At 34.1% G+C, this 26200-nt stretch overlaps 1 protein-coding gene across 1 annotated transcript in view; it reads right to left on the bottom strand.

Annotated features, from left to right (window-relative positions):
• The window catches only part of CNTNAP4 (contactin associated protein family member 4), a 207791-nt gene that overhangs the window by 124371 nt on the left and 57220 nt on the right, over positions 1 to 26200 (bottom strand). The window contains exon 3 of the mRNA XM_068177573.1: positions 4157 to 4350. Coding sequence (XP_068033674.1) covers positions 4157 to 4350 — 194 coding nt within the window. The remainder of the gene's footprint in view (positions 1 to 4156; positions 4351 to 26200) is intronic.

The raw sequence follows: 26200 nt of genomic DNA, 5'->3' as shown, positions 1-26200 counted from the left end.
TAAATATATGTACAAAAATAAACAGTCATAAACAAATTTGTCTTCTAAAGGAGAATTTATTAAAATGGTCATAATTACCTCAAATTTTAGCTTTTTTTTTGTCTATTAGTTTTAATTTCTCTCTTTCAAAATAATTTTTAAAGGGAAGATTCAAAATAAATAAAAGTGAAAATTCATTTCCAGCTGTGGAATAGATAAATCATTATTCTCACAGGAAAAAAAAAAAAAAAAAACAAAACAGTAAAATCCACAAAACTGAAGGCTGAATATATGTGTATTTCCATGATTTGTCAGAGAAGAAATATTCAACATTAAATCAGAGAGGAATTGCATTTCTTTTGTTCCTCAAAACTCCTGCTGATGAATGACATTGAAATGCTTTTCTCTATGAGTTAGATGACTCATGTTTTCACTGAAATTGTCAGCCATTGGAAACTTGTTATTCAAACTGTGAATTGCTATACTTCTTCCCCCTCTTAACTCCTCCCTTTTAATTTCTTTATCTTATTACCCTCACTTTAAAAGAAAAACCATTAGTAATGTCAAGGAGAGAGTACACAGCACAAAAACTCCTGTGATACAAAACTATGAGTTTAGTTAAACCCAGAAATTATACTAGTTGGAAGGATCAGTATACATAGCCCCAAATAGATAAATATAATCACAATAGGAGATTCTTCACCACTAAAATACAGGTGATGGTATCTAGAATTATGAGGAAGAATACAAATACAAATCACGAGGATGAATGAAGAGCAATACCTCTAATAAAGGCAGTATTTAAAGACATAAGACTTCCTAGTACTTCTTGACCAAAATTTAACATATATTTTTTATGATGTTTTACTGTATACCTTCTGAGGTCTGACAGAAGAAAAGTGAAAAAAATCATAATTTCCATAGGAAAAAATCTGGTAACTTAATATACCAAGAGATTTGAGGTCTCTGCTCATTTTAAAGGTAAAAAAGAACAAAGCAAAAGATTGGGCTTGGAAGTTTGGAATTTGCTGCATCTGAAACTACATCCTAAGGAATAGGAATACAATGAAAAGATTGAAGAATATAAAAGGGCACAACATGTGTTGTTCAAACACATATTTTTATGGTAAAATTAAAGAAAATGTAAAATTGAGTTGAATGAATTTCTTTCCAAGATTCAACTAATCATTATCAAAGGAAGTTATTTCTGTGCAAAAATATGTGCTTTACCACTAATAACAACTATTTCACTTGAGAATTATATCTTGACTAGAACTGTACCAATTACTAAAAGAGATGTAAATATTGATTCTACTAAGGTCTGACTGAAAAAAAATCTTTAAAAAATATCAAGAACAGGGCAGAAAATACTTACAGTTAACTTTAAAAAAACAGCGACAGTAATATCACTGAGGACAGAAATCAAAATGTATTGTTGAAATAAGAAAAACTCTTGTAGAACATATAGCTAAAAATACTTAACAATACTTTATCTATAGTGATAGGAGTGCTAGGAATTAAATATAATGGAGTTAGTCTTTCAAACACTCCTCTAGTAATTAATAATTAAATAATTTTAAGCAAAAAATTAAATCCAAATAAAATACAAACTTCCTACAGTTAAGAGACAGCAAGTAAGGCATACATTTAGGTCATCAGTACAACAAGAAAACTAGAACACTGAGAGCAAAATATATTGCAGAAGTAAAGACTACAGTCACCATGATGCACTCTAAAGCAATTCCCAATACACAGAAAAGTGAAAACAAATATTTAATATTTAGCAGCAGGGAAGGGAGAGAGGCTAATCTCACCTAACTTTTTACATCCAAATTCAGCATCAACACACAACAAAGTGTTTTATAGGCAGGGGAAGATGAAATATGGTTTGTTACAACCTAAGCAAGACACCTATGGTCAGAGGAGTTAGCCTTGGAAAAAAACTACCTCTCCACAGACTATTAAGAGAGTTTTGATAACTAGATAATTTGCAGATGTGTAGATAGTATTCTTTCACCTCAGTTGTGATAAAAATTTTACAGTGGATGAAAAAGCTATTATAGCTGCACAGTGACAGGAGTTTCAGAACCTTAAGATAAGCTATGAGGAAACAAAGACAATTCAAAACACTTATGAAAAATAAAAATAGTAAGTAGGAAGGCGGTGAATTTGCAGACAATGATCTCTACTTAAGTCTACAAAAAGTGGCTACGAAGTAAAAATTCTTTCGTCTAGTGAAGATTTCAACACTGGGCCCTCAGAATTGGACAACTTCCATCATTCTAATGCAGCGTAATATTAAGAAAACCCCAAAAGTTACTTCTGGTCAGTAGCCTTGTAACAGGCCAATGACTCAGTTAAACATAGGATAGAAATAACACAGTAACATAGTACTTTATAAACACAATAACACAGTAACTTTATAAAATGTTGGAGGTTCTTGTCTTAATTAACTTGAGCATGTTATTTAAGAAGTCAGCATAAAGAGAAAACAGTCAGAGAAAATCTATAAAATAAATAGGGATTTAAGAGTTTCACTTCAAGATTACATCTGTGTATTAGTTTAAAAAAGAGAAAATATATACCCCTAGAAGCAGAACTCCTAAATAAAGATACATAAGAAAGATCAATATACTGCCCTGAATTTGATGGTTTGCATCCTTGAATTATTCATTACTGCCTGCAAGCCATACCTTCAATCTGCATTGCAATCATTAAAAGAATCATTTTTTATTAAGTTTGAGATGATGGAATTGAAGCTTCACTTTTTAGCTCCTACAGATCTAACAACCCCCTTTATTGAATGTCTGCATCAGCATTTAACTATTTTTATTAACTTTCATTTGATATTTTACTGGTGGCAATATTCAAGAAATAACAATCTGCATCACTGTTGGCAATACCAATATCAAATTTCAAAAGAGCCATCATGGAAGAGACCAAGCTGTCCTACCTCTCAGATATGTTTTGTCAGCCTGTCTTAAGATGAGCAAAGACAATATTGAAGCAGCTTATGCTCATTTAACATTTGAAAAATTGATTGATTTTCTTACTCCCCACAGCCATATGGATTAGAAACTAATTTATTTCTTTTTCTTACGAAAGCACAATCTGAAGCAGAAGTATGTAGCAAATTTAAAAAGCAGGATAATTATGGAACAAGTAAAACACTGCATAATCGCATTATGCCATAGATGGGTTTTGACAGTAAGACTGACAAGAACATTTTGAATTAAAAGTCAACAAAATAAAAATGCATAAAATGAAACACATTTTAACATATTGTTTAACTGCAGCAAGAAATAAGTGAAGTCTAAGGCTTAGAGAAATTTAGAAATTAATCAGCTCTATGCATGGAGAACAGAATTCACTTGACAGAATACAATAACATAACACAAGTTCCAATACTCTTCCTCTAGTCCAAGCTGCCAATTACTGGGGATCAAGGAAAGATGCAAGCCTTTCTAAAATGATATAGTCCACTTTTTCTTGTAGACTTTGGAAATAATCTCTCAGGTTTTGTATACTTTGCTGTCATTTATATTCATGCAAAAAGAAAATTTTAATCTTATTAATGGCTTATTAATTATCACAATTATTTAAAAAGACAGTCAGAGATAAGCAGGTTACAGCATCAGAAACCAGACTCTGAATTTGATGACTGAAATTTTATTATTGCCTAATTTATTTGTTTGGCTTTTTTTTTTTTTTTTAATAGACTGGGATTTGCTTGCTTAAGATTTTAATTTCTTTGGTTGTTTCATTTTATTCTTAGAATTAGTTTAAACATTGCACAAAAAATTAAGCAAGTTTTTTGTTTTGTTTTGTTTTGTTTTTTAACCGTAACTAAAAGCCAAGTTTCATGCACTGGGACCAATGCTTTTGGGAAAAGAAGTTTGCCATACATAGCAAGACAAAAGAGATTTTGTAGTACATTTTTAATCCTCAGAATAATTCCTTGTGTCTTAATGGAGTACTTCTATGGCTAGATTTTTGATCTTTGTTTGCTTTTTACTGTCTTTCATATTTTCAAGAGCTAAATTGCTTTGTATATTTCATTATCTAAACAATTTTAGTGTAGTTCTTTATATTCTACAGCTTTGCTTAGATTTGCAACAATGTAAGTCGCCTTTAAGCCTTTTGCAGAAACTTAATTCTCATTATTGAAAGAACATACCCAAATGCTTTCTTCTTGACGATATTGTTTCCAATTCTGTCCACTGTCACTGAACATTAGAAGGTAGCTTGTTACCCAGTCTGAGCTCCCATAACCACCTTGAGTAGCAACAGCAGTAATCTCAGTTCTTTCACCAAGATCAATCTGAAGCCATTGATACTTATTGGACACAAGTGGAGACCAGCCACCAGCACCTTAAAAAGAATGAAAAAGAGTGAAAAGTATTCTAAGAACAAGCAAGTTAGCACAAAACTTGTATATAAAAAAATAAATTAGTTCATTTGAGCAATATTATCTAATGAAAAATGTCCATCTCCAATGTAGGTGTTTCAAACTAGATGATTGTTAGGAGTCCTTTCCAACTCAAACAATTCAATGATTTTCTTATTCTAATTCAAGATATAGTTGCATAAAAAGTATTTTGATATTATTTAGCATGTATTCTGAAAATGTATACTAGAGTACTAGATATTTGTAACTAAATATAACTATTCTAAATTATTAGGAATTGATTCACACCCTTTTCTCTGTCTTGGAAGTTCTACAATAAATTTTACAGAGTAATTTTTACTAACCAGACTCTTCAAGTAAAAAAATATGAATTTTGTCTTTTTATTTTATGCATCTCAATTTAATTTTATGTAGACTAGAAGATCTCCAGAGGTCCTGTATTACCTCAATGATTCTGCATGATTCTGTTATGTGAGGCCTGGATATATAAATTTGCATATGAAACAATAAAGCATAGTTAGATAGCAAATTTGCACATGCTCCTTAAAATGACCAAGAAATTTGTAAGCAAAATGATAAAAGAGTATGAGGTATATACATGCAGTTTCAAGCACAGGCACACCTGTCTGCAAAGCAAAAATTCCACCCAAAGTGTCCAGCTACATCTCCAGTATTTTAACTTATCAGAAAAAATATTAAAAGGAAGAAATGAAATCAATTCAGTGCTCCTTTGTCTTCCTTTTTTTTGCTTTTATTTACTCAGATTATGCAAGTTTTCCTGTAAAGCTGGGTGGAAAAGGTCAAGGGTAGGTAATCAAACAATCTCATAAGAAAACATTGATTTACGGAACTGCATTGCAATATATGCAAGTATTCAGACACAACATCTGATGAGTTTTATCAGAGAATAGAGTGATAAAAACTAAAAAATACCCATTATTTAAGAACAGATTTAGATCTAACTCTGAAAAACACAATGTAAGAGGCACCTTGAAAAGTTCTTAAAGCATGCATACACAGAACCAGAACAGACATATCTAGTTTCCACAACAATCAGCTACAATCCAATTTTATGCTTGTATGGGCTTCAAGATGTAGAAAAAATCATAACTAAATACTACATGTTACTTAATTCTGTTTAGAGTCATGAGCCAAGTTCTTGACATTACCTTCTCTAGGAAAGAAAAAGAAAAAAAATTACTTAGAGATGTAAAACTGTCACTTAAAGTGGTGGGAAATTATACAGGTATTCATAAACTGCAAAAAAAGTGAGATCCATTGTACAGAGCCCAGCAGAAAGAACTGAGAGAAAAACATAAAGTACCATATATGTAACACATTTGTCCACACATTTATGAGCTAATTAAAATGTAACAGAATTAAAGCTATAGAGTTAAAAACTGTGTATATTTTTCCCCTCTTTATCTAAATCAATATTTTGAATTTTATGTAAATATATGATTTCAGTGGCCGCATCTCAGTTACTCTCAAGCAGATTCCAAAGCTTTCAAAAGTTTTATCTTTTAGTGGCTGTGCAGAACAGTGTGGTGGCATCAAACAAGAAAACTTTGTGAACAGTTAGCATGGGAGGTTAAACAAGGGTCTTTGCACGCATTGGCAGAGTGGTCCACATTCACATCATATACTGTATCTGTCACACACACCACATAAGACTTAACTGCTACCTTAACTTCCAAAACATCAGTTCGTGCATGAACACTTACAGACACAACAACATTCTGCCGTGCTGCATTAATTCAAAGCCTTCTTAGAATTAGGTGTCACCATGCTAAGGTTGCTGACATTTTTGAACTTTCCACTTGAAAGGCGGGGTTGAACTGTAGTCAACAGGAGTAGTCTGGCAGCCTGTGATGAGCATATAATTAGCAAATTCTTTCTGAGACAAAACATCTTCACTTGGTGACTGCAGAACTTTATTCAGAATGAAGTAATGGAAGTTAGTGGGATGTCAAAAAAAAAAAAAAAAAGCCTGAAAAGCAGTCTGTTATGGTAGTACTACTTGGTATTAGCCTGAGGTTAAGTTCTCCTGTCTTTAGTACTGCGTTTTCCAGAAGCTTTTGCAAGTCATGCCACCAGGTAGTCTATACCCCCTCACCATGCTGCCCTACATCCAGAAAAGAAAGAAGAGAAAGAGACACAGATACACAGTGTTCTAATGTCAGAGCTATTTGATTTGAGGGATTACAGTAAAGATGCAGTCCCAGAAGTCATCTATTAGCCCTGTACTGATCAATAAAACATAAGACCCATAAAGAATAACCACTGAGCAGAAGCAATATATCTCCAGCAGCCTGTATTAAGCCAAAGTCTGGACCACCAGGCAGAAGCTGCAACATGTTTCCTAAAAAACCACTACACTGGTTCACATGCTGCTTTAATCTGTCAAAGGCTCTTCATGAGCTCTTTTGTCTGACTGTCCAGCAGCCAGGTGTCCTCCTAACATCTGACTGCCATCTGAAACATCACAGATATTAAATGTTTGCCCAGTCCTGCAGAAAACACTAGTAGAGCATGTTAGCTTCTCACCCAGCATTCTTTACCGTGTGTCCTATCCTTGCAGTAGGATTAATGAGTGTACCAAACTGTAGTCACTTTTGGCTGTAGAATACATCTGGGCATGGTGATGCACAGAAGTTAGCTGCATAACAGATGTCAAAAGGATCTTGTTTGTCAGATTTCATGCTGTATGGTGTCGGTGCTTCTGGGAAGATCTGGAGAGGCCTTAAACAGCTTCTCACAGGGATGCAGATACCACATATATTAAACAAGGCTGTGCCAAAATGTATGAAAACACGGGGATACACTAAGATTTACAGGAACATAATTTTGTCATCTCTAAACTTCCTGAATTATTGACTTTTAAGTCTTCACCTTATTTCTCTTTTCTCTTTTTTTGTTAGTATTTTTAATGTAAAGCATATGTTTTCTTCAATTGTATCTGAATCTATGTTCTACAGTGACTGATGAAACATCTTTTATTGTGAACTAACAGCAAATCAGAAAAATAATTTTTAAAGGAGAGAAAACCTGTATGTAGAGTTCCTTTATTTGAATTTTATCTCAAGGGGCTTTTAAACTTTTTATTTTCCACTGTCTCATGCCAATATTCAGATATGTATGCAACATACCAAACATCTACATTAAAGTTGCCCAAGCATGCAGGATTCATGCTTTGTGTCTGTTTAAAACCCCAAGCATTACACAGTTTCTTTTAATGAAGAACATGCTGACTTGAAGTTGAACATGCACATAATACGTAAAATCTTTTAATTTCACTTCTAATTCTTATTATATTATTTTAAATACCAGTGCTTGTAAAATGTTTGTACATGTGATGTAATTTTTTAAAGTATATTAGTTTACTGAACATATTTAGTAATATTTTTTCTGAAGTGCTAACTCATGAATCTCTGTCTTCCAATTTTATTTTAGTAAGAACTTACCAGTTTTACTTGATGACTTATAAGTAAATGAAGGATCTATGGTTACTGGGAGAATGAAATAAAAGTTTAGAGTTTCCATCAGTCACTTACACATACTAATTGATAAACAGCCTCCTTCATTTTACATGATATTCATTAATAAATTGATTATTAAATGATTGAAAAACTTCCTAAGTTTTTTATGTTTTTAATGCATTAAAATTTACTAATTCGTGCTAGATTTAAAATCTAAGCAATCATGCATCTTTCATATTTCAAATTTTGCCTGTGAGATTGTATTATTTTTTATTTCTGTTTCTACAATATTATAACATTTATTTTCAAGTCACTTAAGTGGAATATATGGGAGTTTCCTCACACATTCACTCCAAGCAATGCACAGTGCTCTTTTGTGGGAGTTATACAAGGTGGCACCATTCATCAGTTGAGTCAAAAATTTCTTCATCATTACAACTACCAAACTATAAACAAAACTGCAGCTTGAAATCTGTCCTGGATTTATGCACTAAAATTTCAGTAGAAGACTTGCTTTCCTTCAGATACCTCTAGATATTAGACTTCTAGGATTCAATTTTTATGCTCTTCATATATAGTTTAAATTTTATGATCTACCTTTCTTGCTTTTGGAAGTTAAAAATCCTCTGCCCTCTCCCACAGCCATCAATATAAACAAATCACAACACTGAATGGGTATTATTTCATTACCCCAGTTCCTGTTTGCTAGGATATGTGTTTAAAGAGCTTTTACTTTCATATTTCCTTAGCTTCACTGGGATGACAATATCATTATCACTAACATTGAAAATAGAAAAAAAACCCCTCAGCAAAATTAGCAAATAGCTACAAGAGAACAAAACTCAAAATGACTGAAGATATGGTCCAAAATCTCACATCTAGGGTAGAAAAAACCTGAGTATAGTTTCAGTGGACTTGAAGTGCTATATCAGGTTAAAAACTTTTAATCCTGATGGCAGAAAATTTATTAAGTGATGCTTAAGCTTTCCAAACTTGCTCTGTGTCATTATCAGGATGCCAAGCTACTTTTGATTCATTTTAAAAAATCTGAATTACATAGACTAGAAATTGACCTAAAGATTTCCCCTTTGTAGGAACAGCACCCCACTTTTTGTTTATCTGGCTCTATGACTACAACCACCTATATTGTTATGTAAACCGCTCATACATGCCTTGCTATCTGCTTCTTCACGTGCAGTCCATTAGACCATTTAGCTAGCACCAGCACTTATACCACTTAAATTCCAATAATTTTTTGCACATTTAATTGCAACAATTGCAAGAACTGTATTCGCAACAACTAACACACATCAGAAAGGATGCTTTCCTTTGATTAATCAAACTGTGCATTTCCCATATGGATCATTTACCAGAAGCTGATTTTAATTTCAAGTCAATAAAGTTTCAGCAGGGATGAATTTGCCTGCACTTATTACAAAGCAGATTTTCGGCATGCAAGCAATTGACAACTGAGTCTTCTAAGGTTTTAGTGAAATGAAAAATGAACTGTTTTATAGCATTCAAAACCTCTAAAATACAAAAATATGACACTATTTAATTTTTTAAGCTGAATGGTATCCTCTTTCACAAACAGAGAATTAAAAATCTAGATGTATACCTATATAAACAGTCCAAGGGTTTTGTTCTTTAAGCTTATTGACAGATAATGGAGATGGGAAGTGGAGGGCAATATCTGATAAATCATGCTGATGCATTGCTAGCAGGTGACAACCCTCTTGGCTCCTTAAAAAGATGTGTAGAGTAACAGTACTGCTGTGATAAACCCCTTGTCTTTTTCATTTTAGTTCTCCTATGTTTGAATAAGGCAATTCAAGACATAGAGTTCATGCAATTAGAAATTCCCATTTATAGCCTAGCAAAATGCAAGAAAAGCAATTATCAAGAAGAACCTAAATAGCCAAAAATGCGAAAGAGCGTAAATCACAACATGGCTCATTTGTCAGAAAGGCTGTGTGAAAGTTATTGCAGCAATGCTATTCTGAGCCATATTTCAGTAATAAAAGACACAGACAAAAGCCTCAAAATTTGAAACCAGGGATAAACTCTGGCAAGTAAACCTGAGAAGAGATGAGGGACCTTGAGCTATGAAAAAGAAATATAGGACGCAGAATCTTTTTTTTTTTTTTTTTTCACACAGATTGAAGAAGCCTCAGAAGGACATCTAGATCAGAACCCAGTTCTGCAATGACTGCTTCACATATAAAATTTCTGCATAGTAATTTTCAACCACATTTTTGATAGCTGTTCATCTTTTGCCTTTGATATGTAGTATAATGCTCTGCCTAAGAGGAGATAAAACAACCTGAACTTTACCATATTTGCCCAAGTTATTGATTATATATGGAGACGAGGTTTTTTTTTTGTTGTTAAAGAATACTGAGGCCAGTCTGACACATCAATCCCAAAGCTAAATATTCCGACAATGTGAAGAAAAACATTTCCCTACAGAAACTCATATCAGTGAGGATGCAGCATATAGACATCCTTTAAAGGAACCAGCAAGTGATAATAGTCATTATTTATCTAAAGGTGCTGAGCTAAAGGCTGCTGAGCTTACACAGCTGGCTTCAAACATATGAATGACAGCCAATCAATTTGTACTGTGAAAGCCCAGTCCCTCTTACTACAGCAGACACAGCTGGCTTCAAACATATGAATGACAGCCAATCAATTTGTACTGTGAAAGCCCAGTCCCTCTTACTACAGCAGACACTTGCAACACACTCCTTCTAGGACTGCATGTGGACATTCCCTCCTTGGGTGGGGACACCCCCTCAAGGCTACTCCTTGAGGCCGAATGAAAGAATTGCCCAAGGTCATAGGTATGGTTGAGTAACATAAATCTCCTGTTAATAATTATTTTGCTAGTCCTAATATAATTACTTCAATATTGCTTATAAAAAGTAGTAGATATACTGTGCAGGAAGTAACTGATTACAGTTTTTTTGTCTAATCACTATTATCATCTATTTCAAAAAACAACATACTTTATTCATATAAATATGTTTGGTTTGCTGTCCTTAATTCTGTTGGAGAAAGTTACATAAAGGCTGCCTACATAAACCATTAGACATAAACTTTTGACTAAGTCTGGGACTAGAATGGGTCCTGCCTCACCTAGACTCCTCTTCTTTCTTTCTGAACTTTGTGACTTCTCAGGAGAATCTCCTTGACAAACTTTATCTGAAGCTTCCATTCTATTGTTTTCTATGAGATTACTATCAGGACTAAAAAGTCTTTGTCATAGTCACATACTACCTATATTTAAAACTTTCATACAAAACAACGTATCTTAGCACATAAAAAACCAAAAGAACATTCAGTGCAGGAAAACGCAGCTCTTAAAAAAGAGTCATTATTGCCTGAAGAAAGACCCATGTCTAACTGGTCTCAAAATGCACAGCCTTGGAAACAGAATCACCAAATATTCCAAATGGAAGAGACTCACAAGGATCATCGAGTCCACTTCTGAAGTGAATGGTCCATAAATGGATCAAACCTGCATCCTTGGTGTTATTAGCCCCATACTCTAACCAACTGGTTTTTTCATCTCCACAGTCTCTTCTCCTTCTGATTTTAAGATTTGCAAGTTATGATGATATAGGGCATTCAGCCAAAGTGTAAGATCACAGAAACACCTCTTTAAAGATTACTAGAACAAGGGGCTTTGAATAGTTGTGGAATCTTAAGACTTCTAGTACACAGTTACTTTCTGTGTGAAAGAGATATTACTGATATGAAGGAGACTAAAAGCAGGTGTTACCTGTCACCTTACCAGTGTATAAAAAGATTCCATAGCTGTCCTTCAAGACAGTGTCATGGTTTAGTATCCTTCCGTAACTGGATTTCATCGGAAAGCATTCAATGTCTTCACAACTGGTCCTTCTATTTAAGAATGGTTTAAATAATGTGAATTGTATCAAGGAAACCAAGTATTAGGTGAAGCTGTCATAACTACTAAGATGAACTGATGAAAATTAAAAAATACTCATATATAATCCAGCTTCATGCATAGCTTCTTAGCGGTTTTCTGGTCTTGTCTTCCTGTGTTGCAAGCTGAAAGATATGGGTAAAGCTCAATATAAAAAAAGTACAGAAACAGAATGGAATCTTGGATATATTTCAAGGAATCAAAAACAAGATCTCCCCTTCCAAAAACTCTTCTGAATTATGTCCTGTTTTTGGAAAACAGTACTTATCTCTGTATATTACAACAAAACCAAATCTGATGCACTATATATATACTCTGAAGGTCTTCAGTACTACCACTTCCTTCCGAACATATAAGCCATCATTTTCTGGATTGTTAGGGAAGCTCTTGGCCAGATTTCAGAAAATACTGTGAGAGAATAACTAAGAGACACATTTTTGAGGGCCTGATACTAGAACTTCTCAATCACAGGAATATATCATGAAACGTACCATTTGAATAAAGACTGAAAAGTCCCATGAATGGCACCTGATTCTGAAACCTATAAGCTACTTTTGCTGTTAAGAAATGAATGAAGAAATCTTGCCTCTTAAAATCTGAAGAATGAGATTAATCTACCTCAGTAATTTACATAAATAAGTATAGACATAACAAGTATGTTATGGCTTATCCATGTAGGGTAGTTGTATTTTCTAAGGAGTATTTCACAAGCAGCATGCAGACCTCTCTCAACAGAAATCAAAACTACTAAAAAATTTCATCTACTTTTGAGGCAGAACATAAAAAGAGCTATATTAATGCTTCAGTCAGACAAAACTTTCTAAGGGAGGTGGGTGTAGCAGTTACTTCAATGGACTCAAAGGTAGACTAAGCTTAATTTGGTAGGAAGGTCTAACCTTATTTTAAGATATTTTGCAATTGAATATCAATTAAGAAAACATGTACAATCTTAGAAGAGAAGGAGCAATTGTGTTTGTTTTTTCAACTGTCAGAATATTTAATATTTAAGGAACTTAACTTTCAATATTGTGACAGGTACTATAAAATGAATATTAGGTTTTAATAATAATTTGTGACAAGTAGTAGTTACTATGTCAAGAGGAGTTTCAGAGGCATTTTGAATTTGAATAAGCACAACACAAAGGCACTAGGAAATGGTATTAATAATGACAAGGTTTGATCTACTTTGCATCATTCAAACAGAAGAAGGTAGATAACTTTATTTCACTCCTCCTTCTGCCTTGATAGTAAATTAGGTGAGTGAGCGAGTCAGTGAATCCCATTTTGCATTTCTTCAGAAAACTCTGAAGAAACTTCTCCTAAATTAATCATTATATAAATATATCAAAGGAGATTGATAAACTGACATAGTTTATCAAAAAGAAAACATAATGGCAATGGTTCAAAGACTTATTGCTCAGATTTTTCATCACCAGCATACAACACAGTGCTATATGTCAGTGCCCTACAGTAGGCAACATGTTTTGTGTATACTGGAAAGTCCAACTTTGGGTAAAAAACTTTTATATAGGTAATGAAGCTGTAAATGTGTAGGATATAATCTGGGCCACTTTGAGCCACTTCTGAGCACTATACTAAAAAGGTTTTTTTTTCTTCCTCCAGCAGGAGAGAGGTACTAAAAAAATTTCATTTCAAGAGATTTTTGCTGAAGAAAAGCTCTTGCTTTCCACAAAGTTTTTTAGGAAATTTTTTTTTTTAAATGTGCCAGTTTATTGTAAGACTTACATAATTCTTGGCTATTACCATCCACTTTTATTTGATGATAAGCAAACTATCTCCCTTGCTACAAACTAAGAATTTCACATAGCAGTTGTACACCTTTTTGGCACATATTCTGACAATAATCCAAGACTGAATGTAAAACAGAACTTAATCTGGGAGATTGTCTCCTCCTTAGGAGAATGGATTCTTGCAATAGTAATATTCTCTTCTCTATCGCTAGCCTCTGGTGATATCCAGGTTTAGGATGCCATACTAGTAAATCCTGCTCTGCATGAAGTTTGGTTCACTACTTCTAATATTTAACCTTCTCTCTCTTTTTCTCCATCAGTGAAGTGAGGATCACTCATATCTCATCACGGTAAATTTTACCTTGAGTCACTTATTTTGTTCATAGATGATGCACAAAAGACTTCATGGGGAAAACAAAAACAATGAAACTTCACTGCCACCACCTTTCAACCTTTCACTACACCACTGAGTTTAAGCAGCATTCTCACTTAAATTTCTGTACTGGTGTAATTTCTTGTATATACAGCATTATGTAAAGAAATATAAACTAATTGTGTGGAAATAGAAAATATGTATTTATTGTATAAATATTTACTACAATGAAACAAACAAAAAAACCATGGCTAGCTCAAATACACCATTCATCACACTTTTATAAAGTGATACAACTTTTTCAAACTAATAAATTTTTACATGTTCTTTACAGAGCATCTGCTTTCACTGAGCCATCTGTTATTTGTTTCCCTCACTCAGTGGTCTTGCCCAACATGTTACTCTCCTGTCTTGCAATTTAAAGCTAGTAGCGATAATTAGCCATAGTTTTCATGGCCAAAAATATTTTTATATTGAGAAAGCTATTTCACATTTAAACATCTGCAATTAATTCACTTGTAGATATTTTAGTATTCTTCTTTCTTTCTTTTCTTAGTTGTTTTGCTTTAACTAATTCCAGGGTGAAACAACTAGGCAAACCCAAAATTTGAAACCAAATTAAACCTATTTTTTTAGCATTTACTCCTGTTCACATCAGGCTAGTGTGCCATCCCATTATTTTACAGACTATAGCCACAGAATTCAAAGAAAATGAAAGCCAACACAAAACATTTTGAATTGATCAGTTGGCCTTAGTATATCTGACACAAGAAGATTGAGTACTTTAAGTATTTGTCACTATGACAGCATTCTGATGAGGTTTTCCAGGGTAAATAAATTAAATTTCCTGATACCAGCTACATTCTCCAGTGATGTGAGTTACACCAAAACATCCAAATACGTGTACCTAAATTTTATTTTTCTGATCAAAACACGTTACTGTACAAGCTGGCTTTTACTGATAAAGAAGAAACCCAGCCCGGTTTAATAAATCGGGCCCTGGACTGATAGACAGGGACCTTCACCTATCACATTCCGTCCTGAGCTGCAGGCATCTACCTGGTCAGCAGTTGGGCTGTGTGAGGATCAGATCAATGAGCTGTCGAGACCAGGCAGTTTTGAACTCCCTATATAGGAAGGCTCTCAACAATAAGAAAGGCTGTTTTTCCCATGGAGCTTTGGTGTGTGTGTGTGTGTGTGGTCCCTGTCTCCGACCACTGACCCCATGGAATGTGTGGATTTTAAGAATATAAAAGGATGAGGTAAAACTGGTACACACATTATCCCCTGCATATACCGTATTTCCCTAATTTGGTGTTCTAGTCAATACTCACAGCATTTTGTTAAATACAAATATTTAACTTACAAATATATGTCACATGACACTTAGCACTTCACTAATTGATATCTATCGATGAGACACTATGCCAGATCCTCAGCTGGGAAGGTAGTATAACTCTTTCTAACTCCTGTATTTAGTTTCCAATAATATTTTTCATATTGGCCTGAATAATAAAATGCTTCTAGAGAAATTTATTATGGACCTTTTATAAAGCCAAGATTTGACCAATCATTTACTTTCCATGGTCTGAGATTCCTATAATGAAAAAAAACTAAAAAAAAAGAAGATATACTGCTTCTCTTCAAATCCAAGTCAATTTCTGTTTTTGTGTATTTGTGTAACATCTGTGCTTTTCAGAGTTCATGCATTATGATCTCATTATTTCCCCACATAATTTGGAAAGAAGCACTCACAAACTAGAAGAGATTTGAATGTTTTAAGTTTGAGGTTTCAACTTTTTTATACAGCATTGACTCCTGACTCAGTTTTATTGGCATAAATCCTGAGATTATAACAATGATGACTAGAAAAAATAACAGAGAAAATGGAATTGAGCTAGACTAATGGAATTTCATTATTAAGAAATACCATCACATCTGGCTTGATTATCTAGGAGATAACATCTTTGTTGGTTAAATGTTTAATTTGAAGGTGGCATGCTATAAATAACAGAGCTTTATTATTGTTCCAATTGTTAGTATTGTTACAATATTGGAGGACAAAATGTATTAATTGAGTTACTTAACAATGAAGAAAAACTGCAGTTCCATTCACTTAAGATTTTGTCCCTCGAGAAACTTCATTTTTCAGCATTCTGAATCTTATTTTTTTTCCCAGAGTATTATGATAATATTAATCCTCATTTGTGATTTTCAAAAATAGCATTATAATGTTTATGAAACTAAATTGGCCAATCTAGACAGAAAAATGAGTCATTCAGGGATTTTTTATTTGCATCAGATTTAATAGATTTATAAAATCTGATTTTAATCAGATTTATAACTAATGCACAACTAGGCTGTATTACTTCTAAAATTATGTTTAACTTAAAAGCTTTTCTCAGACTAAAAATTGTGTATTTATGCATATTCAGATCCCATCTTTAAAGGTCATCACAGCTTTTTACTTTTAATGACAGTCATTATGGACAGCTACTGGAATCAGAATATATAATATATGTAATGATAAATAAGTCATAGTAGTGGTTGTGTAGAAAAGTTTCTACAGTTTTCAGAAAATAAATATTACTGTTAAAAACCTTGATGGATTGAACAGTACAACTTCTGAAGGCTACCATGATCCACCATTACTTTTTCCTTCGTAAGTATTACATTACTTAAAATATTGCAGAGAATTTAAGTAACAGTCAAAATTAAACTTAATGCAATCCAATGCAACTTATTAATGTTTATATTGTCTTTTCTTGCCCTTAAGAATTCACTTTTTGAATTGAGACTCCTTTAGCATGATCCTGATGAACTGTAAGTTTATCTGTTATCAGGAATTACTAATCAAATTATTGTATTTTTAGGTATAAAATCACTTATTTGCCAAATATTTTCAACTTCTTGCAACACACAAGTAGATAAAATGTTAATTAATAAAATTTAAAAAAACCTCATTTACGACAAAATAAAAGGCAAAAGTATAGATATTAATAGGAGATGACCAGACAATATTTTTCTTTCATTTAAATCTATATTTATAAAATTATTGATTCTCAAATGCAAGCCAAGGTCTAACAGCATTATTGTTGTGGTGCTGCTCTTTATATAAAAATGTTCATATACCAGCTTAACTAACTCTATACCCTGAAACACTATCCTGGATGATAGGATAATGCTACGAATTGCTAGATAGATTGCTAGATAGATATCCAATTTAAAAATCATAATCTTTTCTCTGCATTTTTTTTAATGTGTAAAGTATTATAGAACTGTAGACTGCTTTGAGTTCAAGTTTTAGCTCTCTATATTTAAAAGATTTTTAAAAGTAGATTATGATAGTAAATATCACAGATGTATATAGGTATACATACATATAGGCATGTAAATATGTATATTCTATATAGAAATATATACATAAACACATCATATATATATACATGTGTGTGTATGTATATACATGTATATTAGAAAAAGAGAAGCTGACTGAATCCATCCAAAAAACATACACATATATATATATATATATATACACATATACACACACAGATCACTTACATCCCTTAAATTCTAAAAGCATATTATTTATTTGATATAGCCATTTAAGGTGGCTAAAAATTGTACATTGCTAACTGGATTGCAAATGGATTTATTAATTCAAGAAGTTGCTTCTTCTTTTACTCCTGAGTGGTCCAAAGAGATTTAGTAAAGGATTTAAGCCAAATTGATTAAAAGCTGTCCAGGAATAAAAACTCACTCTCTGCCTCTAAGAGATGTGGATTTAGAGCTTTAAACTTCTAACTGAGACGTTATGCATACTACACTTTTGCCTACATGACAATACTTTATATTCTTGGGTTTACAGGTTTCGGTCCTTATGAAGAAATGCTGTCTACTAATACAAGGGAAGGAAGATGTAGTACAGTAAAGATTTCTTCACAATGAAAATTAATATTCATAGAATATTGATCTTTGTTATCAAATAAGTAGATGGTAGTGAAACTGTTAATAATTAAAAGTGAATATTTAATTAATATTTGCATTAATATTTGAAAATATTTTTTTGTGGTTGTCATTTGTAGAAAGAAATAACCTTTATTGTATTATCAGTCTCTCCTTTTACTGGGCTACAACCTAAAACCACAAGCTAAACAAAAGGAAACTGTTGTGGTTTGGGTTGATTTAGTCAGTTGTTTTATTAATGTTAATTAAGTTTGTTCCTTGTACACCCCCATTGTTCCCCTCACAGTGGTTTGCTCCAAGTTTTTTACCCCGAGAGTTCCCACCACTTGGATCCCCTGGTACCTGTCAATCTTCTCACTTCTCCCTGTTTTCTCCTTATTTGGTCCCATCAGTCAGGGTTGTTCACTCCCTGTGGGTTGTCAATCCTGTGTCTCATTTGTCCCCATTGGGCGATACAGGTTTACACCCCTGTCCGCCCACTGCCTATTTAATCTGCTGCCAGCCTTTGTTTCTTCGGCATTTGTCACTGCACCGTCCCTGAGAGCACCTTTGCTCCTGCCCCGCCTGGGGGAATAAAGACTCTCTGGGCTCACAAACAAGTGTCCTTCTCTCGTCTCTTCGTCTCCTCTCAGCGTGTGAAGCTACCAAAGCTTTGTAACCCATGCCGCAGCACTCAGCACTACCAGGGTGGCAAATGCCATTCCCCTGGAGTGCCCACACACGAGGTGGACACCCGGCCTCACACAGCTGGTGCATCTCATCTGCTTGAGGTCATGGCAGGTAGCTGCCGCAGGAAACAATTTCCAATTGTTTTTGCCAGTATGTTAGTTTTATAGTCGTGCAATAATAATAATGTTGACTGAGTGTAGAAACTGTCAAATACTGCAGTTGGTTGAAAAATTTATATTCTGCCTACCAATACTAAACCACTTTCATATCTTAAGAGAAGACCAAAATAGAAGCCAAAACCTCACAAAAAGCCTCTGACATGCTTTAAAAATTATGCCAACAAATAAAAAAGAATACAGGTACCACACATAAAAATTGGATAGGAAGGTCAACATGATCTTAATTCTGATAATTAAATTTAACTAGAGTTCCCAGCAAAAAGATAATTTGTTGGCTTTCCACCCGCCATGGCCTCTGGCAGCAGGAACACCTGGCTAGAGCTGCCCTTGCAGAGACCGTGGCTGCCACATGGATGGGCACTCCAGGGCTATGGCGTTTGCCTCCCTGCTAATGCTGAGCGCTCCGGCGTGGGTTCGCAGCTTCGGTAGTTTCTCACTGAGAGGAAACAAAGGGACAAGAGAGGCTCACTTTGCCGGCAAGACTGAGAACTTTTATTTCCCGCGTGGCCACAGTGGTGGTCGGAGTGGCATTCCCAGCGCCAATGCAGGACCAAATGACGACGGGACAAAGAAAGCATTGAGTTATATAGGGGGCAGGTGGACAGGGGTGGAAAACCCCCTCGCCCAATAGGGACAGACAACAGGGGAGTAACATAGATCATAACAACCTACGGGAACATAACAGAGGTGGGTACAGTATTCTGGGACAAATGGGAATACAAAAGTGGGGTGACTGGCACAGAACTTTCTGTGAGGGAGCAGGGAGTGGTTACAAGATTGACATGTAAGAGCTCCTGTGGTACACAGCTTGGGGCAAACACTTGCAAGAAGGAAATAGGGGTACAGAGAATCAACCTAGCTAACATTTATTAAAAGCCCCTAACTACATCCCAAACCACAACAATAATTTTCAACAGAAATAAACCTGCTGTCCTAGTCAAGTCTACAATGCTATAGTAATGCAGCAGATGACAGATTTTAAAAGTGTGTTATAAAAATCGAACTTTTCACAAAGCTATTTGGTGGGAAGTAGGGTAATAAGCTCTCCCTTTTTTGTCATCAGAGACATTTTATCCCACATCTCTCATCTCCCATCTACTACAGGCAGTCACAAAATAACACTAGGCTGCCCAAGTTCTAACTGTAAAATCTTCACAGGCTTTGCATTTTAAAGTATCATAAAGGAGCTTCTCTTCTGGAAGGAAATGAGGATTTTTGGAGAGCTACCAACATGTACCAACATGTAACAATAAGACAAGCAAGAATGCTGTATTCCCCAACACTGTTACAGGGTATATCCACAGTATCACAGGCTTACCTGGAGGTGAAAGAGAGGAAATTAAATTGAATGCTGTTGTAAAATACACTAGTATAGAATGAATTTGTGTAATTTTAAAATGGTTAAATAAAATATAAAAATGTATGCTACTCCATGCAAAGATAATATACTCTTACCAAAAATCAAATATCTGCTCTTAGGTAACAAAGTGTTGGTAATACAGAGGTCAAAGTACAGCCTGCAGCAAAAACTCAATGACAAAAAGCCCCGCACAAATATTATGTTAGGTTTTTTTCTTACTTAGTATCTGACAATCTACCCTATGAGCTACCAGAGAAATAAAGAGATCTGATAGCTGAAATTCCACTTTCAACTCTATTCCTTTAGTAATTATGCATTAACAAGTATGTTGTGTTTTACTGAATCAGATACTATACAAAAGGGCTTGAAATGGGCCACAAATCAATCACAAACCTGCCCTTAGCTGATCATATTATAGGGGCCTTTTACAGTTAGATGTCAGCTCTGAATGCTGATTGCCCAACAATAGCTTGCCAAGAGCTACATGGTCTTCCTCCCTTATTAAGTTACATGAAATTGAAAAGATATAGATCTGGATTTCAAATCCACTGATCTGTAGAAAAGGTAGCAAGAATTACATTAAGGAAATCTTGGTAGTATGGTTTATTATTAAGGTTATCCATTATTTCCAGGTATTTCAAATTTTGTCAGACTTTTAAGTAGACTGAAAACTTGCACCTTTCAAGTTTATTTCATCTTTTTCTAGTTTTGTTTTTGTTTTTTCTCATCTGAGAAATGCCTTTAGCAATTCTAATATTCATACAAGGATTACATTTGTTATTAGGTGATGAGTATATGCTAAGAATATGCTTTTTTCTGCCTTTTTCTTATTGACCATCACATTTGGCTGAAATATGAAGCAGAAACAAATTATCTAGATATTATTAGGTTAATAGTTAACCCTGAAAGGTCTGCCTGCATTACTTCACAGAAGTACTGGTGCTGCTGAGATTTGTGGGCTAACACCAGGTACAAGAACTGAAATGAGGAAATTTATTTTGTAATTCATTTCCCTCTGCTTTCTTTTGGTGAAGAGAACATTCAATATAGGATAATAAGAATTTGATCAAAGATGAAAAGTATAGATTAGTACAAAGAAGGCAATGACTTAAGGTGGACTTCTGTTATAGCAGTGTTGTGGTTTGGGTTGATTTAGTCAGTTGCTTTATTAATGTTAATTAAGTTTGTTCCTTGTACACCCCCATTGTTCCCCTCACAGTGGTTTGCTCCAAGTTTTTTACCCCGAGAGTTCCCGCCACTTGGATCCCCTGGTACCTGTCAATCTTCTCACTTCTCCCTGTTTTCTCCTTATTTGGTCCCATCAGTCAGGGTTGTTCACTCCCTGTGGGTTGTCAATCCTGTGTCTCATTTGTCCCCATTGGGCGATACAGGTTTACACCCCTGTCCGCCCACTGCCTATTTAATCTGCTGCCAGCCTTTGTTTCTTCGGCATTTGTCACTGCACCGTCCCTGAGAGCACCTTTGCTCCTGCCCCGCCTGGGGGAATAAAGACTCTCTGGGCTCACAAACAAGTGTCCTTCTCTCATCTCTTCGTCTCCTCTCAGCATGTGAAGCTACCAAAGCTTTGTAACCCATGCCGCATCACTCAGCACTACCAGGGTGGCAAATGCCATTCCCCTGGAGTGCCCACTCACGTGGTGACCACCCGGCTTCACACAGGCAGTGCTAGCTGGCACATCTCATCTGCTTGAGGTCGTGGCAGGTAGCTGTTGCATAGTGGTTTAAAATAACTGCAGCAGATTCATCATAAATTCTGAATGTGTGAGTATATGAAGAAAGTATTTAAGTAGTTTGAAAAGGAAATGACAATGAATGACATGCAGAAAGAATAAACTGTGATCTTGGAAAGAACATGTTCCCTGAATGTTGGTTTGTTTTTAGCTAGTTAGTTAGTTTGTTTATTTTTTTCACCCATAAATATAGATGCTGTAGGATGAAGAAAAAACAAGGTCTAACATGTTGCACAAATGAAGGATATTGTCAGTAATCACCTTTTTAACATGGATGAGATTACTAAGATACTATTTGCTTTTGTTTTGATGAGAAGTCGAAAGCTTATTGGTACCAAAACATGAATCATTTGCAGGTAACATTCAATTTCCATAGGGATTTTGAGGTGGAAAATGTATTCTGATAACTATTTTCACATTATATGGGACATCCTGGATCTGTAAGATCAGTTCTTACCGGTGACAGTCAGCCAGGAGCACTCCCTTCATATCTGGTTTGAATTTCTGGTAGTTCAACTGTGAAATTGAGTCCAGGCAGCCTGGAACCTGGACTAAAGGCCAGAAGGACATTTGTAACCGCATAAGCTAAAACTGCCCCAGCAAGCACAAAGCCACAAAAATAATTGTGCCTTTGTCTTTTCTGATCTTAGAAATTGTGAAAAGGTTAGGGAAATGAGTGTAAAAGGTGCATAAAAGGACCTGAAAGCTACTGCAAGTGGAATACTGCCAGAAACTGTACTGGGTATATGGTTCCCTCAAGAAAAATTCTGACATTTAGAAAATTCTTTTTGTTTGTTTTTATGTATGCCCTCCCAGGATGAGGCTCCAGCTGCTTCAGATCCTGGCACTAGGTCAAACAGTACAGCAGTATTCATACTGCCGCTTCTGGTGCTATAATTCTGTGTGTCAGAAATCCCAGTTCAGTCTCAATTTCACCAAATTTTTCCTGGTTTCTTTGCAATCCCTAGTCCCAGAAAATGATGAATACCTGAGGGCAAACTGCTTAAAAGTGGCTCACAAAATTCCACTCAAGCTGAAAATACTGCCTTTGAGACTACAGTGAGAGGCATGATCAGCCACACAGATGAATCTGGAAACAGGTTTTTAAGATCTCTGGGAAATATGAACATAGACAACTATTTGTTTCTCTATTTGGTAGAGAAAAAATACCATACATGCTATTACGAAATGAGAACAAAGCTATGACGGGTTTTGTGCTGTGTCATTTGAGTGTGAAGTATCCTATGCCCACATATGGCCGCCTTAGCATCTCTACCCATACCAGTCTGATTATGTTAATCTCGTTTCCATGTAAACATAGCAGAAAACTTTAAGGACCTTAAAATGATCACATAACTAATTTTATGTGACAAGTACTCACGTAACAGCAAAAATAAGAGATTATTTTTTGCAGTTATAAATTGAAGGTGAGGTGGGCTTTTTTGTTTGTTTTCATTTTCTTTATCAGGAAGTAAACTGAAATTACTTTTTTTTTTAATATGTATATATATGTATGTGTCTAGCAAAAGATTAAATTATAAAAACTTTTTCATATTTCTGCAGGCTAGAAAAATAATCAAGGCTTCTTAGTTATCCAGAAGGCAAAACAATCCCTTGAGGAAACACAGTAAACAATGTAATGACTTGTGAAAACTATGATTTCAATGGATCATTCCCTTTTTGCCTGAACTACTCTTTCATGACTACTCTTCTAAGCTTACCAATTTCAAGGTCGACTTTTTGCTAAATGTAGACAGCTGGCCTTCTGCATCATATTACAATCTAGTCCTATGAGTATATACAGATATTACTTATTATACAGTGATTTCCCTACTAAATGTATTTTAAAGTTATTACTGCTATTACAGGGTGTGAAAAAGGTAATACAGAATGAAGTCTGGGCAAGGAAAAAAAAAGTTTTCAATATATGAAAAAAACCTCATACCTAAATGTGGCCACAGGTCTAGAGATTAAGTGCAAAAAGCAGAGTCACACAGAAAAAAACTTATTGAACTATTTCTTTAAAATAAAAGAATCCTCATCTATCATTAAAAACCAATAGCAAAACCAAACTCTATTATGGTTTATTGTATTTTAGATTAGGTATGAGGCATACGTAGTTAAGGACCAAAGAGCTTTTGCTCCTATTTCTACTGAATATTTACTTCTTAGCAAAATGCTAATGTATGGATGTGTTAAACTATGCAAAACTGTCAGATTAGTTACATCTTAGTAATTCAGAATAGTTTACCTCTAATAGCTGCACCTTGAAAAACTGTAAAGCATTAATTTTAAAAGAAAACGAGGATATTTTTTTACTACCAGATATATTCCGGAGCAATTATTTTTCAAAAAGGAAGAGATGTCCCTTTTGCCAACTAGTGCTCACTTTAGAATGCAGCACCCTTTTTATAGCAATGTAATGAGTCACACATTTAATATTAAAAAAAATTAAAGGATATTCAGTTAACAAGGTGATTATTTGTAAGAACATACTGAAGATCTAAAGAGATAAAACAGTGTCATAAAAAAGGAATAAACAAAACAAAATTGCATGCATTGTCCAGAATTCTTATGATGAATTAAGCTAAAATGTCTATTTAAACTCTCTTGGTTTATTAATCAAAGCATATTTATAAGATGTTTTGAGCACCTTGGATATAAACATTGTTAAAATACATTGAAAGACATGAGAATGGTCCACTGAATATCTTATTAAAAACCTTTTGTGTAAAATGGGCTGGAATTAAAGGAGAAAAATTTAAATTATTAAAAAAAAAAAAAAAAAGATGTATTTTTTCAGTTCTTTTTAATTTCAAATCAACCCTGATCAGGTTTGATTCAAGGTACTTTACAATATTTAGGCTCCTGAATTCAAGATTAATATGTCGTTTGCCACAGTTCACATTTTGTGGTTGGTTCTTTTTTTGTTTGTTTATTTTTGAGCTTAATTAAAAGCATTAATGGTTTTACAAATGCACTTAAACTGCAGACATCCTGTTTCAGAATTAAAGACATACAATAACCACAAACAAAGGGTTCCGCTTTCCAGATGTAAGTCTATTATCTCTCTCAACAATAGCAAAAGGGAAGATTCCACTTCATCCCTTCATTCTATATTTAGAAACCAGGTGCACTTCAACATGAGGCAGCTTAATCCCTCTTAAAATGTTAGAAGTTGAAATATCAAGGCTTTCTGAAAACTGATTTATCAGTGAGCTCTTGCCAGTGTGTTTTTGACAATTTACTCTTTAGAGTCAATAGACACTTTTGATTTCCCATCAGAAAGATATTCATCTTTCTATAGCTCAAAGATCTAATATTAAAAACACTTCAGCTGCTTTATATCTAAAAATAAAGAGCACAACTTTTACTCATCACTCTAAAAACAAGTAAACTATAATGCTGAAAAAAATCTGATGGAATCTATTTATACATTTTCTTAATAATTTTATTCAATTATTAAAATTATTCTAACAATCTCTTTGAAAAATTCAGAATTTTCAATTTAATTTCACAGTATTACTGAAATAAACAGCTATCATCTGAAATGATGTTAAAAGCACGAAGCTTTATGTATTATATCTGTGTTAAAATTCCCAACTTTGTGTTTCTCTTCTTGCAGCTCGTAACACTGGAGATCTCAGTTGTGTATATTTTTAAATCAATATCTGATCAATGACACTATTTATGTACTTAAAATGCCATCTACATTTCAAAATTGTATTAGCTATACATGCAGTATCCTGCTCACACTACATATTCAGTAATATATCTATTTTGTTATATCTGAGAAATTTTAGAAGTTCTTATTTCAACTTATCAACAAAAAAACAAATGATTAAATGGGGAATAATATTTCTCCTATTGTATTACCCACAGTTCTTGGCTCCTATTAAGCAAAACATGCTGTGTCACTCTTCAGAGTACTTTTTTTTTAATTGAACATTGCAGTAAAATACTAGCCTAGCAAAGATGCAAATTATCTTAACTAAGTCCTTCCCATTTTTCTGGACATTTATTTTCTCTTTTTTTTTTTTTTTTTTTAATAATTATTTTTCACAAAATTCCCAGGTAATGGACTCAAAATTCTGTTTTAGAATTCAGATCTTAAAATGTCTTGTAGAATCCCTATTGAACTTTCAGGTTCATTATAATATTTTGAGAAGCAATAATTAGTTTTGAATACAATAAATTACCTGATCTGAGACACATTTGTTAATGTAGGCAACAATTTAATAATTTGGAATTTACTTTGGGTTTTTATTTTTGGTTTTTCCTTTAAACCAACTTCCACAAACAGTATTATTTAAGGTTACATTTCTCTTTG

The sequence above is a fragment of the Anomalospiza imberbis genome, chromosome Z (genome assembly GCF_031753505.1).
Source record: "Anomalospiza imberbis isolate Cuckoo-Finch-1a 21T00152 chromosome Z, ASM3175350v1, whole genome shotgun sequence".
NCBI classification, from domain to species: domain Eukaryota; kingdom Metazoa; phylum Chordata; class Aves; order Passeriformes; family Viduidae; genus Anomalospiza; species Anomalospiza imberbis.
Note: the sequence above shows the minus strand (reverse complement) of the source record. Positions and strands in the feature narration are given on the sequence as shown.